At 41.2% G+C, this 19,186-nt stretch overlaps 1 protein-coding gene across 1 annotated transcript in view; it reads left to right on the top strand.

Annotated features, from left to right (window-relative positions):
* Positions 1–18,568, top strand: part of IQCH (IQ motif containing H) — a 54,738-nt gene extending 36,170 nt beyond the window's left edge. The window contains exons 14-20 of the mRNA XM_034066539.1: positions 810–930; positions 2,395–2,681; positions 10,517–10,684; positions 13,090–13,215; positions 14,567–14,628; positions 16,862–16,970; positions 18,313–18,568. Of these exons, the coding sequence (XP_033922430.1) occupies positions 810–930; positions 2,395–2,681; positions 10,517–10,684; positions 13,090–13,215; positions 14,567–14,628; positions 16,862–16,970; positions 18,313–18,414 (975 nt within the window). The 3' untranslated portion in view covers positions 18,415–18,568. The remainder of the gene's footprint in view (positions 1–809; positions 931–2,394; positions 2,682–10,516; positions 10,685–13,089; positions 13,216–14,566; positions 14,629–16,861; positions 16,971–18,312) is intronic.
* Positions 18,569–19,186: the final 618 nt, after the last annotated feature.

Genomic DNA, 19,186 nt, shown 5'->3' with positions numbered 1-19,186 from the left:
GATGCTGAAGAGAAAGGATGTAAAACAGAAGCAAAGAGACCCAGGGGAAGCAGGCGAATGCTTATGAAGCAGCAAGGAAAGGAGCCTGAAGCAATAGAGTCAGGGTCCTTGCACTTTATATGCTCATGTACTTCTGGGACGTTTCTGAACAGTAAAAGCAATGCTGTTAGTGTCTGTATTTAATGGGGTTGTTTTGTGGGTGTGCGTGAAACTAGGAGAAAATGAGTTTATCTCCTATAATATGCCTAAGACTAATCAAATTGTATCAAAGACAGAAGCACAAATACATTTGTGAATTTATGAAACAGACTGGAGAGTGTAAAAGGGTATCTACTGCTTTAGAAATGCTTTTGGTTGATCATTCCTCCTTTTTTAACTAAAGGGTGTTTGGGTTGATAGAACAGCTTAAACATAGAACCACTGAAACTATTTTGGGCACTTGTGACTATTTCAATCTGCTCAGTTTCCAAATCTAAACAATGTAGAAGTTATTGACTGCAGGTATTGATCCCTCAGCAGTTACCAAGTGCTTCAGCATTTCAGTTGCCAGATCAAATTATTGATATAAATTATAATGAAATAGATGCTACACGGAAGGGGGAGGGGGGGATGTCTTTCAGAGAAGGACAGATTTCAATAGGAGGGAAGAGGAGTAAGTAGGGAAATTAAAAAAGGCTTCCTGACTGTGGGTAAACAGTAACCACATTTTTTGTGGTTGCCTGTTGGAGGCCTGGTTTTTAATCACCCCACAAGCAGTTTTCATTTCTGTAGTAAAATTGCTTGTGGTTCTATTTAATTTGTTTCTGCAGGAGCTAGCTTTGGTGAAGATCTCCCAGGAGCTGCCGGGCCTTTTAGCACAGCACGTACAGCCAGTCAATGAGAAACGATTCCCTACATGGGAAAAATTCCTCCAAACATTTCTTACTCAAGGTAAATAAGACTGCAAAGTCGCTGTTAAGGGTTATAAGGAGTAATTATACCATATTGTATGCCATATTCTTGTTAATCTTGGGCCCATTTAAATATTTATCTCCCTTTATTTCTCCATTATGCTTCAAATGTTCATTTACGAATGAATTGGAGGCAACCATTCTATCATTCATGTGTCCTATCCAAGCTTTTAACGTATATTAATCTGGGATCACCTTTCTTGCATGATTCTGAATCAGTAAGCACCAACTCCTTAACCATGGGTTACTGTACAAAGGCTGTCACGTTTGACAAAGGGTTTTAGGGAATGCCAGTGAGTTTGCAGCATGTAAATGGGAGAGTGTTTCATCTAGACTAGGTGCTGGTGAGCACACCTCTGAGAGAATGGCTTTTTCCTCCCATAGGCCCAGAAAGGCAGCTGCGTGCAAACTCTGGATGCTATGTACATACATTGCATGCCATCAAATGTTCTCATGGTATCAGGTCCTGAGCAGGCTTCTTGCATTAATCCCACTTGTGGTGCCTTTGGCTCAAAGCTGCCCAGTACATAACTGGTCTAAAGCTCAAGGCAAGGCCATATGTGTAGGTAAGAGGCAGCACAGATCAAACCCTTGTCTAACCTCTCCAAATTAGTGCATCTGTGAGGGGGCTTTCCATAGACGTAGAATCACAGAATGACTTGGTTTGGAAGGGACCTTAAAGATCATCCAGTTCCTGTCTTTATGTGCCATTTTATATATATGTATATATATATGTATGTTTATTTTTTAATTGTTTATGACTCAGTTGAAAGAGGGTAAATTTAAATGAGCTCTTAGGCAGAAGCTCTTCTCTGTGAGGGTGGTAAGACCCTGGCACAGGGTGCCCAGAGAAGCTGTGGCTGCCCCATCCCTGGCAGTGTTCAAGGCCAGGTTGGACACAGGGATTTAGGGCAACCTGCTCTAGTGGAAGGTGTCGCTGCCGGTGGCAGGGGGTTGGAACTGGATGATTTTTAAGGTCCTTTCCAGCCCAAACTAGTCTGTGATTGCATGGATGGAATCTCTGAGATTAGTTCGCAGCAGGAGATACCACTCCCCCGAGGTTCTAGTATTGCATTTTACTGCTATTCCAGGCCTGGGGTTTAGCTGGGCTGTGAGACAGCCCAGGATTCATTCATAAAACCCAAGATCATATTTCTTAAGTGATATATTCAGTTTGGAACTTCTTGAAAGCATCTGCAGCTGAAAAGCCACTGTTTGAACTGTACAGTGCTATAGTAGGTGAGAGATCTTCTTTCTCTTGGAAGAGATTCATGGGTTCTAGCTCTGCTGCTCACATTACATTATTTACTTGCTGTATCTCCATGGCAGTCCTCCCTGCAATGCCTGAGCACAACAGGAGCTGGCTGGTTTCACTCTGTGCACTCTGAAGAGCATCACATGTGAATTTGATTACAAGCTTAACAGCTAATTCATTTCTTACTAGGTGGTGTGATAGAAGCCTTCCCACTCTCGGAGCATGTCACCAACCTCACGGTGGATATGCTGATAGAGCCTACAGGCAAGATAAAAATAATGTCATCTGGAGACCAGCTCCATGCTGAGGGTCCTCTGCGCTCATCTGGCACCACCATTCCCCAGCGTTCTGTGGATCCAGCGGTTCTTAATTCACTCTGCTTTAAAATTGGAGAGACCTGTAAATCTAAAGGAGTGCTGGGTTACTTCTCAGTGGATTTTGTGAGTTTCATCCACCCACAAACGATGGAGCAGCAGGTGAGTGGGGCAGGTTATGTCACTTCATGCTGTCCCCCTGGGATCAAGAAACAGTTGTTTTCCTACGTGGTTCCAGCAGAGATCAGGAGAAAGCTTTGCCCTTTTGAACACTATTACTAAGCCATGAGACATGTGGATATTGGTAGAGCACATGGTTATTGTAACAATAGCACAAAATTTAGACCTGATCTGCCAGGTGGATCTGAGGAGCCTTTTTCATCAGCCTGAAGAGTAATAAACCAGCAAAGCCTTTCAAAGCTGAGTGGTAAGAAAATAATGTTTTAATTCCTTCTAATGACCTTTTTTTTTTTCCCCTAAAATAAGTGCCTCCTGCATTAAGCTGGTAATTACAGATGATGGTCTTATGGCTAAAATGTTTAGAGGATTTTAGTTTCAGTGTTCCGATAATCACAGGAATTATTGTTCTCTTTGGAGTAAACCAATGTCTATTAAAACATGGATCAGAGGTTTGAGGATGAACCTAAGGAAAAGGAGATACTGGCAGTTCCTTATAGCAAATTGGATGGTGGAGATGAACAGTTTGGTTTACAACATGACAGCTAATGTAAGTAGAGGGAGGTAATGGAAAGCAGTCCCCTTACCAGTCACTGTGATAACCAAATGAAGGACATTGCTGAATACTGTATCCAGTTTAAAGATAACACTTCCAGGAGCTTAAAACCAGTGAAGCCAGGCTTCCCATAGAGCTGTGCCTTGAATTCAGTTCCCATGTGTGCTCCAGCTGAGCTCCCCCTGCAGCCTTTCCTGTTGTAAGTCACTAACTAGCAAGGTCTCTTTCCTCTGTCCACTTACTTTAGGAATCTCATGGGAGTTTGATCTATTTCATAATCATACTTTCTTCCAAATTTGGTTGATGTTGGCCAATAGGATTGAATATTATGACAGGTGGACAAACCTAAGGGATAATGCCCGACTACAATGCCACAAAATTAAGTCAAATCTGGGTGAAGAGCCTGAGCTTGCAGTGTTCTGGTAGTGGCTTTGTGCTTGAAGACTACAGAAAATGAGATAATTTGTAAAGAACATAAACACCATAGTGTCAGTGATGACAGTCCTGTTGTGCTTCCTGTACAACTACACAAATCCAAAATCAGTGTGTGGATCTTGATGCTAATTCAAGATCTCCACATCAAGTCTCAATTATTTCTGGTATTTCCAAGGCATCTCCTTGGTTTTGCTCTTTTCTTTTGTTTTCTTCTACACTCTTCAGTTAGGACCTGCACTGTTTAAGAAGTGTTTAACTGTAAAGGGAACGTATCTGTATTTTCTGGGGTGGGCTATGTAAGATAAGTGCACTTTCAGAAGATACCTGAATCCATTTGGGTGTCCTATTTTCCTTCGTTGTCTGGAAATCACAGCTTGCATGGTGTGAGAAAAGGCTTTAAACACAGGACTTGTGTTTAAAACCAAAGAGTTAGCATATGGTACCTATTGGCAAAAGCTGGCTCTTTGGCAGTGCTGTGATAATTATATTCTATTTTAAGCTCAGAGGAGGCTTAAAATCTGGGATTTGGTAACTGATACCACTGAAGGGTGACTGTGGTGAACCAGAGGATACGAATAATGTTAGCTTTGAAATGCAGATCATGTTACATTTGACTCCCAAAATGTATTTACACAGGCATTGTGATTAAATGGACTGTGGATAAGCCACACTGGACAACTTGATGTGAAGTTGCTTTACAAAGATGAAGGGATGACATTTTCACCCATGGAAGCCAATGGGAGCTTTGCCAATGGCTTCACTCAAGCCAGTTCACCCAAACACAGAATTATCTCTTGCATTATGAAGGTGGTGACATTTCCTGGCATTAAATCAGTCATTGTTTTTTGTGGCCTCTTATTAATCTTATCTTTTCTGCCTTGGTTTTCTTCCCTTGTTTCAAATTGATTCTACCTTAATATCTCCAATGTTTGTCAGCATGTACCACAACTTTAACATTATTTAAGCACAGGTTTTTAAATTTAACTAGATGTAGAGGCAATTAATGATGCCATCTGTCTTGTGAGAGGGAGATTACACAAAACATTGTGCTCCTGAAAGCGCTATTTTTTTGGCAAACAAGAAATCCTATTAGACTCTCTCAGAACATTTGCTCCCTGATTTCAGAAGTGCCCACTTTAATGCAGTAGCTGAAAGGCTCAGATACAATTCCTGGAAGTACTTCTGTTATATTGCTGTGTTCCTTTGGAGCACTAGCAGCAAAGAGACTGTGTGGTGGATGAGGAACAATGTGTGTCTGTCAAACACACAAGTGGGTGAATGCAGAAATGAGAAAGTAATCTCCACCTGGGTCATTGCAGAGCTTTGTGCCTGTCACAGACACCACAATATCCTTACAGTGCAGTTCTACACTGACCAAAAGGGTAAGAGCAATGCTGTCCTCGGGTCTGGAGGAGCTGTGGATGATGCTATAACCTTTCAGATGTGAGAGACACTGTGTCATATTTCCAATGGGCTTTCTTGTGCTTCTACCTGGTACCCAAGTGTCTCCCCGATCCCTTTTCCTCATCCTCACTAAGAAGCCTGTCAGTCTGCCTGTGTGGAGTCTTAGCTGGCCAGCTTGCCACTGCTTCTGTGTACAATGAGTAATTCAAAGACCTCTACAGATTGTACATCTTTTGTCGACATATAACTCTTCCTTAAATTATGAGAGAACTGCAGAAGGTTGCAGTTTGCAACCAACAGCACCAAGGGCAGTGGGTGTAGGAGTATCTAACTCCTGTCTTACAGTCTCCCCACCTGCCTGCCCTGTGGTCTGCAGCACGTTGTACCTCCTTTCTTGCATTTTATTCTTGAGTCCATGTCTAACTCCGAGGCCAAGATAGATGTCGCAGTGCTGGGTTAGCTGAGGAGGGTGTAAGGCAGAGGCTGCTGCTGACAGTATCACTCTGCACTGTGCTCCCCATGGAGAGCAGCATGGGGCTGAGCATGGCAAAGGTACCACTGGAGTGTGCATCAGTGTTGTGATTTGTGACCTGCACCCTGACAGCGAGCTGAGGGGCAGGGAAAGCTGGGACATGACACATGCTCTGTTTGCCACGGGAATCAGTTTCTGTTCTAAGCATCTGTGATTTGTTCCTGAGGGAAAGGGAGATGGAGACATACTGTTTTCAATGTCTAGGGAGAAGAAGTGGAGGAGGAGAACTGGGTGCATAATTTGAACTGAATTGCTTCTGATACCCACTCTGTTTTCCAAGACTGATCTTTAAGAGCAAGGCCTTGACCCTCTGAAGTGAAGTCTTGTGCAGTATTGACTGTGTGCTGCTTAGATCCCAACTTGTCAAGGAGCTGCACCTAAATAAGTCCATTTAATTGAGTCCATTCCTTGAACGCATAAACTTACATCCATAGATCTGTGGAGAGATAATTTGGAGAAGCAAGGTCATAAGTCACCTTTTTCATCAGTCTGAGAGCTTAACACAGTCTCTGCAGTACTGAGAGGCACCGGATTCAGTTGTTCAGGATGCAGAGGAAAAGATGAGGCAGAACATACAGAACTGCAGAGCTGCAAAGATTTAGGTGGGGTGTTCTCAGAGGTTAGGGTCAGTTTTGGGGCCAGCACCAGCCCATCCCAGCAGCTGCCACGAGATGGCAGCCAGATAAGATCCTGTCTGTGATCCCTGCCGAAATGATCAATTCTGATTTAAACTCGTAAAGGAAACTCTCTTTCCAATGCCCAAGTTGCATTAGTATTCTACTAATTGACATTTTTAGTGTCATTCAACCTCTTCTTTAAAGCAGGTGTGCTCCTCACAAGAACAGAGACATAGACACTATGTATATATAAAACAGTTAAACTGGAGAAGTAAAAGCTGTAATTTAGCAACTTTAAGAATTTACTACTTCTTAAGTTTATGTTTTAAAGCTGAAGCATTTTTATGGCAGTGGTAAAGATTTACACTACAGTTGTGACACTACAGAGATGTCTGTACCATGAGGGCTCTTAAGCTGTGCACATTGACGGAGAGCACCTCCTGGCAGCCTATGTAGAAAGGAGCAGTTCCAGACTTCATCGTGTTTCCTTGGGCAAACAGGCAGGAAGTCCTGTGGGATGTATATTTCTAACTATCTTTTTTCCAGTGGTGAGATTCTGAAAAGGCCTCATCTGTGCTTTGCTCAGCTCATCCTAAAACCATGCTAAAAACTACCTAAAATATTAACTACTGCCTCTAATTTTTATTTTTCTAAAATCATATGTCATCATAAACCCCCAGATCTGGTTATCTTTGAACTTCCATTTGCTGTTTGAAAACCAGACATCAGTTCTACACTTCACAAGTGAGCTCTGTCCAGTTTCTGAACACAGCTGTCCTTTAAAGTGCCGAAACGTCATGTGAAAGCTCTTAGGTTATGCTCATTTTCCAGCCAATCCTATCAAGATATGACATTTATGGTCACAAATACCTATGACTGCATACATACCCTTACTGTATAACCTCAGAAAATGAGAATGGACTCAAGGAATAGGTATTTGTTAATCTCTATGATTGTATCATTCTTTACTTAAACTTGCCCTTTGCATAGGCCTCCTTCTAACAGCTCCTGATGTACTGGAGGAGATGCTAATTCTCTGTTATTAACTGCCTGACCTCCACAGACATTGCTTTATAGGCTATGGAAACAGATTCGTAACATTAAACCAAATGAAACCCAAACCCATGCAACCCCAGCTCAGATTTTCAAGACATTCTAGAAGCTTTCGATACCCAATTTATATTACTTCAAAGGAAAACTCATTGCAATCTAATGGATGATGTAAGAAGCAACCCCCTCTCCATTTGACAATACATATTGATACATTACTGCCCGCTTCCTACTTCCAGAGTAAGAGCACTACAAGCAGGTCCATAGCTGTTGTCTCCTCAGCTCCTCCAGCCAGACTCAGCTGTGCTGAACTTTCATCCTTGCTCAGAACTACCACAAATGTTGCCTATTGTTATAATTTTGGGAAGAGTACTCATTGTCTTCAGGAACTGGAATGGGACTTAGACATCGTTCCACTGAAGAATTCAGTCAAGTAGTTACTAATGATCCAGCCTGCATTTGAACTCATAAAATGGAAAAAAATACTACCTGAAAATGAAGTTAGAGTAATTTCCTAGGCCCTGTGTCTTTCCCATTTCTGGGAAAAGGGGATTTAAAGGGCATTTCTGGATTTCCATGTCAAAAGGGAATCCCCTGCTAGGATAAAGCTGGAACCTTATGCCATCTGATCCTTCTTCCTTTTTCCCCACAACAGGATGTTCTGGGACACAGCCAGGGCAGAAAGGGACATGGCCGCACTACAGCGTTCTCCAACAATCCCGAGCCAGGAAAAGAATCCTTGGGGGTGATCCCAGCTGGCATACAGGAATGACCATTTGGCTGCTTTCACTTGCAGTAGGGGTGGTTCAGCCTCAGGCCCAGAATGAAAGGAGGTGGACAGGTGGTTTCCAGCCACGTTTGCCTTCCTCCCCCTGTGCTCATGGAGATCTGCACCTTCTCTTTAGAAAAAGCAAATAATATGATGACTTTATGTAGAACATAACTGTGACTGAAGCTGCAGTAGGTGTTTAGAGCTCTCCTTCTGTACATTAAAGAGTTACAGCCGGGGAGGGGCTGAACACCTGCCTTCATTACATGGCAGGGCATCAGTCCACCTTGTACATCTGAACCCTTGATTCTGAAGCCAATGGTGTGGAGGTCGTTGGTCTGAGATGATGAAGCCATGTCTGAAATAAGTTGAAGCACTCTGAAAGTGAACAGAAACTCCTTATACTGGCATCTGTTTGGCCTCATGATCTCTGGCATGAAAGTTGCTCTGTTAAAAGCTTTTTCTCCTCTTCCCTGTGTTATAGTCCCTTCCTTGGGCAGAGATGAGGCTGGAGCCATCCCCTGGTGCTGTGGGATCCAGGAATTCTAAGAGCAGTGTCTGGGAAGGTGCTGGCAAGGTGTTAGAGCCAGGTTGGCATGTTGGGGTTTTGTTTAGATTCTGTGAAACTTGTCACACAAGTAATTAATGGGTCTCTTCTACATCTGAAATGAAAACAGTATCACTTGCATGTACTTCAGTTACTAACATGGGGTTTGTGGAGTAAATCTTGTAGAACACACGTGCTATCCCATGCTTGGTACGACTTGTCTGAGTCTCTACCAGAGTGTGACTTGTCTCAGGTTGATGGCTGTTTCCTTTGCCAGGCTGCATATCTGAATGCTTTATCTGCTGTTAAATGCTCAACCCATTCCCAGTGCTGACAGAACATGGCTCATGTAGCTACCCAGTCACAGGGACATCTTTGCTTAACTAACATGGTTTTTTCCACCTCAGCCATTTTATGTTCCAACTTCAGTCACACTTGGCCTCCTCTATTCATGCATCACCAAAGCCTCCAGATAATGCTGATGTAGACTTTGAGGTTAGAGCAAGGCAGGTGTAACGTCAAGGTCTGCATTAAGAGCCACCAGTTCCCTTGGAGTTAGTAAACAGTTCTTGGGTATCCAAGACTTTCAACAGTCCCTGGATCCTTCATGTGGCTCTGCCACCTCTTCCAGGGCATAACTGTAAATGAGAATCTAAACTCCAACTCAGACAAGGTTTAAGACACCCTGGCTGTGACTGATTTGTCCATAATGTTTATGGAAATTAATGTAAAGCTTCTAGAGTATGTACAGTTTATAATTATTGAGCTCACTGAAAAGGGCAGCACAGACTGGAGAAGTACAAATCGACAGGAAAGTTCCTTCCTGCCTTGCAGAAGTGATGATAAAGAATAAATTATTGAAGAAAATTAAGCATTATAATTGGGGAACATTCCCCTATTACTAAGTAAAGGCAACCATTAGCATCTGATTTGCATTTTATACCATGCAGCAGGAAATATTTAAGTTGACAAATAGGATATTTAATACAGCAACAGATACTTGGCAGTTAGATATTAACAACTGTTACTGATGTGATTTATTCACCATTATAAAAAGGGCATTACTATGTGCATATAATTCTGAAATTAACTCCAGTTTACCAAGAGGCCTTGACTGCTTGACCTCTTAATATCCTTATAATGATGCCATTTACCATTCAGAGGCTTATTCAAGTCATTCACTGCTAGATTTGTTTTAAAGGGGTCCACTGTAGAACAGACAGTTATGTGTGTTAACATTTCTCATTGGAGTAGTAGGCACAAGCATTTTTTAAGTGGGGAAAACTCATGGGGTTCATCCAAGATCGGATTATTGGAAGCCTCACAGAAGTAATCCATGGTATTTCCTTCTGCTGTGCCCTCAGTATGGACTGGACTCATGGATCCTCTTTCAGATTAAAGCCGTTTTCCCTTGTCCTGTCACTACATGCCCTTGTAAAAAGTCCCTCTCCAGATTTCTTGTAGACTCCCTTTTTCTGTCTCAAAACACCTATCTGTAACTCCAAAATGACTTTACTGAACAGTATTATACTTCAGATGAAAAATGCAGATGTGGTGTGTAGTATTTAGATAATTGCAATTTTACATTATGCAGAGTTCACAGCTGCTATGCTCATGTATCTGCTTTTACTCATCTATCTGCTTTTACTCATCATTGCTAAAACCTGAGTATCTAGCCTGGCTTTGGCTGGCATAGTTCATTTTCTGCCTAGTAGCTGATATAGTGCTGTGGGTTTGGGTTTAGGATGAGACTAACACTGAGTAGTGCTTACCCTAACCATGGACTTTTCATCTCCTCATGTCCTCAGCAATGGAGCCGGGGGCACAAGATGTTCTTTCACACAATTGCTGTTCTTTCACACAATTACTCATTCTTTTTATTTTAATGCACCTGTCTGTGCTTGGATTAGGTGTGGGCAACAGACCTTGACCTTTGCTATAGTGACCAGCTGGCCTTGACTCAGCTCATGTTGTACGTGACAGATGGAAACCTGGATTGTACCTCCAGCCGCTTTGAAGTATCTCTTGGTTCAAGAAAAATGGAAAGCCAACGTATTGAGCACGAGGAGACAGAAACTGTGAGCAGCAATTTGGTTACAAATAAGATTATGAATGTAAACTACTAAAAAGGTAAAATCTGTCCTAGATCACTACTCTAGAGGAGCTGAATCTGCTCCTTTCAGACTCTAAGCTGCTAATTTTAGATTTTTACAAGGTTAATACAGGATACCAACATGTGAGAAGTTAAAGGAGAGGTTCTGGATGCTTATGGGCACCTGATTATTCCTCCCCTTTGTATTCAGTAGTATTGATTTGTGGTAGTAACTAAGTTCTACCTATTTCGGATAGCTTTTAAGTTGTGCAAGAAAAAGGGAGGAGGTGAAAGCACTGCCCTGACCATAGGAGCAGGTTAAAAGCAGCTGAGATGGAAGCTGAGCCTTCAGCACATGAGTTCTGATTTGAGATCAGAAACTGGAACCTGGAGTTGTGCCCCAGCTATGTGAGATATGCACAAAACAGGGTAAAACAGTCAGGACAACATTTGCAGAAGCATTTGGTCCCCAAAATCCCTCTCAGCTCTCATGTGAGTTAAACACACAAATCCTGATTGGAACTGGTTAGGCTTTAAGGTCCCTTCCAATCCATACCATTCCAGGATGTTGTGAGAGGTCAGATAATAAGAAGTGTACCTATATGTTCATGTCTATATACACACATAGATGAAAATCAGATGCCAATTTACACACGTTGACAGAAGATTCACAGCTCCTTATTCTTTTCATGAAGGAGGAGGAGGAATGCTAGCCCCATTCCCAAAATGTCATGGTGCTGTAATTGAGAGGTTAATGAGCTCTTGATCTATTGTTCTTGTCAAGCAACCACTTTTAGTAGGAGAGAAGTAAATGAGATCTGATTAGTCCCAGTAGTACAAGTTTTAGAAAGGAAAAGTAATCAAGTGGCAACTTTTTTTAATTAAAATTCTGTCAGAATTAACATGAATTGTCACCATAGCCTTGATTTTTCTTTCTGTCTTTCTGAGGGTTTTACCTCCTGAAGAGTTAACTACAAAAACACTCAGGAAAATATCTTGAGAAGAAACAAACAAACCAAGAGACAAATGCTTTTACAGCACATGATCTGTAATGAATGATTAAGTAAAACACTTTGTGTAAAATTATGATGTTAATAATGATTCTGTCCCTTTTAATTTATTAGATCTTCTCAGTGCTGGTAGGTTTGATTTTGATGAAACGGAGCAGCACTCGAGTTGCTGTGATGGTTTTATTTTTAGAAATGCTTCTTTGAAAGAACAAATTTCCTAAATACTGCTGCTACTGTAATTATGTACAAACCCAATCACTCATTATAGTTAGGATACATTATCTTCTAGACAGATGAGGCTAAATAAGCAACACATTAATAATTCATCCTGCAGTTCATTATGCATGTGTATGCATGCTTTGTAGCTGAAATAAGCACCTCATCAACCTGATGCCAACCCTTAAACAATAGTTCTGTGTTATTGCAGCCACAGCCGAGTTTACGCTTGTTAAACTGCTGCTTGGATTATTTTATCAAGCATTCATTTATTTGTGGTCCCCTACTGCAGAGAACAGATTTTGGAAGCTCCTTTTTTAAGTTAATGACTTGAGCAATGGGTGTTATTAATTCTCAGAATATTATAAACATGATTAATTTTCAGGCAGAGATGTATTAGATAAGGATTTCAACTATGTCAACTTAAATGAGTCAATGTCAAAACAAGTATCATTTTAGTAAGAAAATACTGTAAATTACACGCTTCAACGTGTAGTATCCCCCCTCTGAACAGTCCAGTATTAAAAACAACATCACAGGAAAGCCTTGCTTTAGGGGAGCATCTCTGTTCTTTAGTCCTGAGCACTGAGGAGAGTTTAAACTCCAATGCAGTGTTGGTTTTCATCCATAGTATTAAGTCCCCTGGCGTCAGCTCTGTAGCACCTTGAAGTCTCCTCAATGACTTGCTGGAAATAATACACACTCTAATGCTAAGGGGGAATGCTCAGTCTTGGAAAATCCCAATTTCAAATACAACTCGTTGTCTGCTTTGGAATTTCTCCTACTGGGAAGAGCTGGCTCCAGAACAATGTATGTTACCATAGGGCAGGGTGGATTCACTTAGAATGACTTAAAATTCACTTAGAATGACTTCACAGGGCTCAGCTACTGATGAAGCTGTATCAAAGTGTGGTTCATAAGGAGTGATGGTGTAAATCTGCTCTAGAATGTCAGGTCTGACATACAGCATCAGGTGAAGATAGAATTTTGCTGCATGGAAATGTCTGTGTTCAATAGACACTGTGATGGACAAGAATTCCTCCCAAGGGAGTCTTACTCCACACTTACATGAGTTCACTGAGAAAAAAGCCATTTAAATAGTGAATTGATGCTTTCTGGTCTAAACTGGTATGAAAATAAAGAATCCTGTCTGATTTTTCTCTAGCCTGCTCCAAGAAGCAGCTGGTGCGCTGCAGCAAGCACCCAACTGAGGCACTCCAGCCTTGCAGAAACCTACTACGGTGTCTTCCTCCAGACGTGTCAAGCTTGTGGGGTTGGATTTGACCTCCAGGTATGAGCAGAAAAGATTAGAAAATGTGATTCCCTGCAGAAACTGTGTGTGTAAAACCCTATATGGTAAAACCCATGAGTACAATGTAAAGATGAAGTGTTGTGTTTAGCGTAATCTAATGTTTTAATGTTCTGTTAAAAATACAGTGAGGTGATGCTCTGCAGTTTTGTGAGGAGGGCTTGGTATAAATCAGAATAGTGTTATTTTCATTTGTTTTTGTGATGCTAATTAATGAACTCTTGAACTGCATAAAGGTCTTTGGCAGTTCCTGTGCTGATAAGTGCAACTTGCCTGTCACCTTACTTCAGCTGGAATGTGAGTCTTGGAAGAACTAAGAATCCACCTGATGTAGCATAAGAGTGGAGCTGTGAAGGATGAAGAGGATGACAACATGTTTATGTTATACAATAGGGGGTGAGACGGGTTCTCTCTTGGAGACCACCAAGAGAACACTGTGCAGATATGCAGTCACCCAGAGCACTGCTTGGGTTTTCCCAAGAGCACTTAGCCATCATATGGCCCTTTCAGACACCTCTGTACCCAGGAGAGAAGATAAACCTTCAGAGGTCATGAGGTCGGGTAGTAATGGGGAACAGAATGAGAAATGAAGATGCAGCCTGTGCTAGGGAAGGAAGTGCTTAAGCCTCTGAACACAACAGTAAGAGAATGAAATGTAAAAGCATTTAGAAGATGCTACACCAGACAGAACAGAGGACAGATTTCGGATCCTAGACCACAGGGTTCACTGGGAAAGGCAGAGTTTGAAGTATGTTTTCTAAATAAATCCTCCCCAGGGAGGACACCTCACACTGATACATGGTAACTTAGCACTAAATGCAGGTTTTGCTGCTCTGGCCTGTATCAGGCCTGTGAAGAATCAGACCAGAAGGTTAATGCGAGTCCACGTCCCATGTATATCTGAGATGAAATAGAGGTTCTAAGAACAGGGAAACCTAAACATATTCTGCATTTCAATGTAAGTGCCTATAAAGCTTTTAGGGGTTGTCTCTTAATAAAAATAACCGTAAGGAAATAATTTTTAAGATACTTATGACCATCTCCTACTGCTTTGGAACAAAAGTATTTGGTACTGAATAGACTCTGCTGTATGTATTGTATTTATATAAACCTAATGTATTCTTTATAGTAAGAGCAACATAAAGGTAATGTATTCTCTACAATAAGTTAGAGCAATAATCTGCTTACACTGAGCAGTAATCCATTATGCAGAATTCAAGCCTAGCCTTTCTTAGCTATGGGTATGTACTTACTGTCCCAGTAGAATACATTTATTATCAATATCACTATTTTAGGACTAATTAAAACAACTTTTTGCCTTTTTATTTAACAGGAAAAACAGGGAACAGTTTTTATACTGTATGAAGACCAGCAGCAATACAGACTGGGAATGATGTAAGTATACACAGCCAGTTCCATGGGGACATATTGATGTGAAGGGAGCCCCACGGCAGCCTGGCCTCTGATGAAGGTTGGGAAGTAAACAGTTGGGACAGCACACACTCAACTTCCCTGACTGTCACCTTCTGTTCAGAAAAGCAGAGTCACTTCTTCTAAGATCGGCCTTCTGAAAAGTTTTAGGGAGGCTTTCATTTTAGTAATAAAGAGAAAAGTACAGGAATGTGCTTAGATCAAAGCCTAACTACTGCAGACCAAACGACACTGCAATTAGCTAGATGCACTGTCAGCTGCAATCTAGCTGTGAGAGCAGAGGGATTAGCATGGGCTTGCTTTTACAGGCAACATTATTAAAAACCTAACTACACGTGACACAGAGAAGGCTGGAGTTGAATGCCTTTTCTATATTGTTCTTCACAAGGTGATAAACAGCACCCAGGCAACAGCAGATCCCATAGATTAGTAATTCTTTAGACATCTGAACCTCTCCCAAGAAGTCTTAAGAAAGCATAATGTGCATGAATCTACTACACACTGATGGAAAACCTCTCGGAGGGAATTTATGTAAAGTTTAGTGCCAAAACAAGATGTAATGAATGCGAGGCTGCAAGCTCTGTTCTCAAGTCTGTTCTGTATGTCTGGTGCTGGAGCTATTTCATTAATGACCTGGATGAGAAAACAGCTTTCTCGAGTGCTGGATGTGACTGCAAGTATTTTGGAAGGCAGGTACAGAATTCAGAATGATCTCAGCAAATTGAAGAGATAATATGAAAAACAGAAATACATTAAGTTGGAACCAGCTGCAAGAATTTCACCGAGATAACAATGAATACAAGGAGCAATCAGCTCTGCAGAAGAGGATCTGTGAGTTACAGTGGTTCACTAACTGCCTGCAAGCCACCCTGTCATTATCTTATGGAAAAAGGTAAACAGAATAACCTGGAAGGCATGGGCAGTAATGCTTCCATTCCGCTCACAGTGGAGATGTTGAGTGTTCTAGAAAACATGACTTACAAGGACAAATTAAAGGGGACTGGGAGGAGGAGGAGGCAGAAGAAGTGAGATCTGTTAACAGTCCTTATGTAAGAAGCCTCTGCGGGAAGGAAGAATCTCATCTCCATGTCTTGAGTACAGGACAAGAAATTCACCTCACTTGCAGCCAGGAAGATTCATGTTTAGCATTTCTGATAGTAACAGGAGGGAAGAACAAATTACACTGTTCAGTGTGGTCACCATTGACAGTGTTTAGTAACATATTAGACAAACCTCTGTGAGGGTGCTACGGATAGCACTGATCCTACCCTGGAACAGGTAATGGACTAAATGAATCCTGAAGATGGTTTCTGGGGCTATGACTCTTACTGCCTGTACTGAGCTCCTTGTGGGTGAGGCTGCTGGTAGTACACAAGCAAGTCGGCTTGGTTTAAGGCTTAGATCAGAGACACTGCATCATACCTGCATTTGTGCTAACTACTCTGGAACAACGCATCAACCAAACAGTACCTCCTGGATCACCAGACTGCCCTGGCAGTTAATATATTACCATAATACTCTCAAATATGTTTGCCATGTGTTCTGATCCCAGACTTGTGTTCCCTCAGATTTCCAATGCAAATCTTCAGTTGAAAATACTTTCAATACTATTTCAAGAACAAGAGATCACTGAAATACCTGAAACACCCATGTGAATTCTCATCCCATTTACTACATTGGAGATCTGCTGTCAGTTCCAGTCAGTAACTGAGGTGCACTCTTCCTCAGCATACTGTCTTGTTCCATAAGATCCTATCTATTACATCTGTACGTACTACTGAGAAACCAAAGCCTCCAAAGCTACAACTAAAGAGATGCTGATAACTGCTGCAGTTTTTCTCAGATGCCTTTCCCAAATTGTAGGCAAGAGCAACAGTCCTTATGAGCTAATATCTGTGTTTACAGTATTCTTCTATCCCTGTCCTAACTCAACAGTAGCCTTTTACATGGAGTAGTTAAAACCTCACTGCTTACTTCTGCTGAGTTGATTAATAAAAATTATTTATTGCACAAATCCTTTCGGTTGACAAGTTAAAATGGAGTCTCATCTTTCATATCTCCCTGAAGATTGCCACCTTGTGAGATTGAAAATACTCATTAAATTCCATCACCAGACAGGCACAAATGAGAGGGCGATTGTTTTTAAGCATGTGAGGGGAATCATTGGTAAACTCATTTGTTTGGATATCATTAACAGAACAATTGGAGAAGATCTCCAGGGGGTCCTCATGACCTTTGCTCGAAATCTCTTCATCATCCATCAAGAAATATCAGCACCTAATATGCAAGGCGAGACCAATTTTAAGGTGAGGTGTTAATTAACTAACGATCCTGGTTAATTTCTGTACAAGGGCTGAAAATACCTCATGCTGGATCATAAACAAGTGCTAAACCATTCATTTTTTATCGTTAGCAGTACGTATTTTACACTGTCTAGGTCAAGATAGCAAGTCTCCCAAGGAACCTGTTAGTTAAATTTAAGTTTGAAACTTTTTCTTTGAAAACAGACATACTTTAGTGTGAAATGATTTGTAATGTAATGCTCCCGACTGTCCTTTGTAAGAGGCAGGGAGCTCTTGGCACCACCTCAGACAGGTCTGTCACAATTGCCTGGTTTATTCTAGAGGGGCACCATCAAAGTAGGAATATTAAATTAGAAACAAACTTCTCAGTTTATAATAGCTCCTTATATTATTAACACGGATTTCTTTTAAGCAGGCAGCCACTGTATACTCCACCCATTAGTTCACATCCTTCACCTCGCTACCATTTTCACAAGTCAATCTTGTTCCCAATTTCCCTGTGCTCTGAGGCTCCCATAGTGCCTGTCCCTGTGTGCCAGCAGATGCCCTGTGGTGGTGTGGGAGGCACCAGGACAAAGCGTGGGGCTCCCACTTTGGGAGCATTCCCCCTGGAGCACTCACCTTTACTCCAAAGCTCCTCAGTGACAACCTTGCTGGCAAAAAACAACTGTAGAGCAGAAATGAATCCAACCCCCTGCCCTGAAACACACACTCATCACAATACTGCTTTTTAATTCCAGAGAATAGCTGAACTCTCCAGAGGGAGTTCTCCTGCTAAACTCTATCACCTTTAACTTCTTAAAAGCTTACCAAGATCCTGCCTGAAAACATTTTGTAGAAAGGGGAGCACCATGTTACAGACTTGTACCTTAACTTGCATATTTTCTATCAGGTTCTTTCCAATGTTAACTCTGACTGTACTTTCCTCTGCCAAGCAGAGCATGAAGTGACAGGTTTAGAGAAGATATAATTAAATTTCAGCATATTACAGAATAAGCAAATAAAACCTTTTTCCAATATGAGGGAGTGAAAAGCAACCACTGAAGTACAAAAGGGAACTCTTCTTCATAGTGACTTAACGATTTCCGTATGTGAAATAGAGCAACTGTTAGCTAATCAGAAGTAACAATTACAATTAATTGTATTTATTTACCTGAGATTTGTATGTATTTACTAATAATTCCCACAACTGCCCCCAAAGTAACAGTAAATTTAATTGGTGCATCGTGTCTTGTGTAACACTGGTTACCTTTGCAAGGCAACTGCTACCAGATGTGCATTTTGGCTGCTGGATTTCATTATATAATGCCCATTAAATAACTTGTATTCCTTGAATCTGTTGCAGATGGCAATTCAAGATATTGAAGCAATTCTAGGAATTACAGCAGAAAACAAACTGAAATTTGGAGAGGAGCAACCTTCAGCAGCAGATGCTCTGAAAGAATAGTTAACGGGAAATGTTTAAGTGCCTTATTCTTTATGCTCCTGGAAATGCTTTCTCATCTGTAAGAACAGGTTTGGTTTTCCTTCTGCACCAGCATGTGAAAGAATATTAACTGAGAGAACAGTTCTGATTTCTGAGCATGGTGTTTAGAAGAATATCCCTGCTTTCACAAAAATAAACTGCTGAAAAGCAGAGGATCATGATAAGCACTTCTGTGCATACTGTCATTACTGAAGTACGGTATCTTAATGTGAAAATCTTATTAATAGAGGCCATGCTGTCTTTGTCACCAAATCAGATAAAGAGATCATGCTCCACTGAAGAGTCCTGTAAACCCTCCATTTTCTTTCAAGCCTACTTTATTCTAAAACACAGACTTCTAACATGAAAGTAGGTCCAGTGTTGTTCTGCCTATAAATATTTAAATGCCATCTTAGCAGTAAGCCCACAACCCAGATTCCTCTTTAGAATTGATTGTCCACATTCTCTTTCCACTATTTCTTTTGTTATCTATAGATTTTTGAAGCATTTTTTCATGTTCATTTTCAAATTATCAGAAATACTAGTAACAGCACTAGTTCAACAATGGAGTGTGAAGGGACCATCAGAATTATACTTGTACTATGATTCTGAATGTACCACGACTTTACAGATCCATCTGTCCATCAGGTAGATCCTGTATTCCACACACCGGTGACTATTTTTGTCATCATTTCTATGCACTGTTATGTTAAAGGACTACAGGCACATTTGTAAAATTATCCACCACATCTCT

The sequence above is a fragment of the Melopsittacus undulatus genome, chromosome 9 (assembly GCF_012275295.1).
Source record: "Melopsittacus undulatus isolate bMelUnd1 chromosome 9, bMelUnd1.mat.Z, whole genome shotgun sequence".
NCBI lineage: Eukaryota > Metazoa > Chordata > Aves > Psittaciformes > Psittaculidae > Melopsittacus > Melopsittacus undulatus.
The sequence above is the reverse complement of the archived record's forward strand: the minus strand, read 5'-3'. Positions and strand labels throughout refer to the sequence as shown.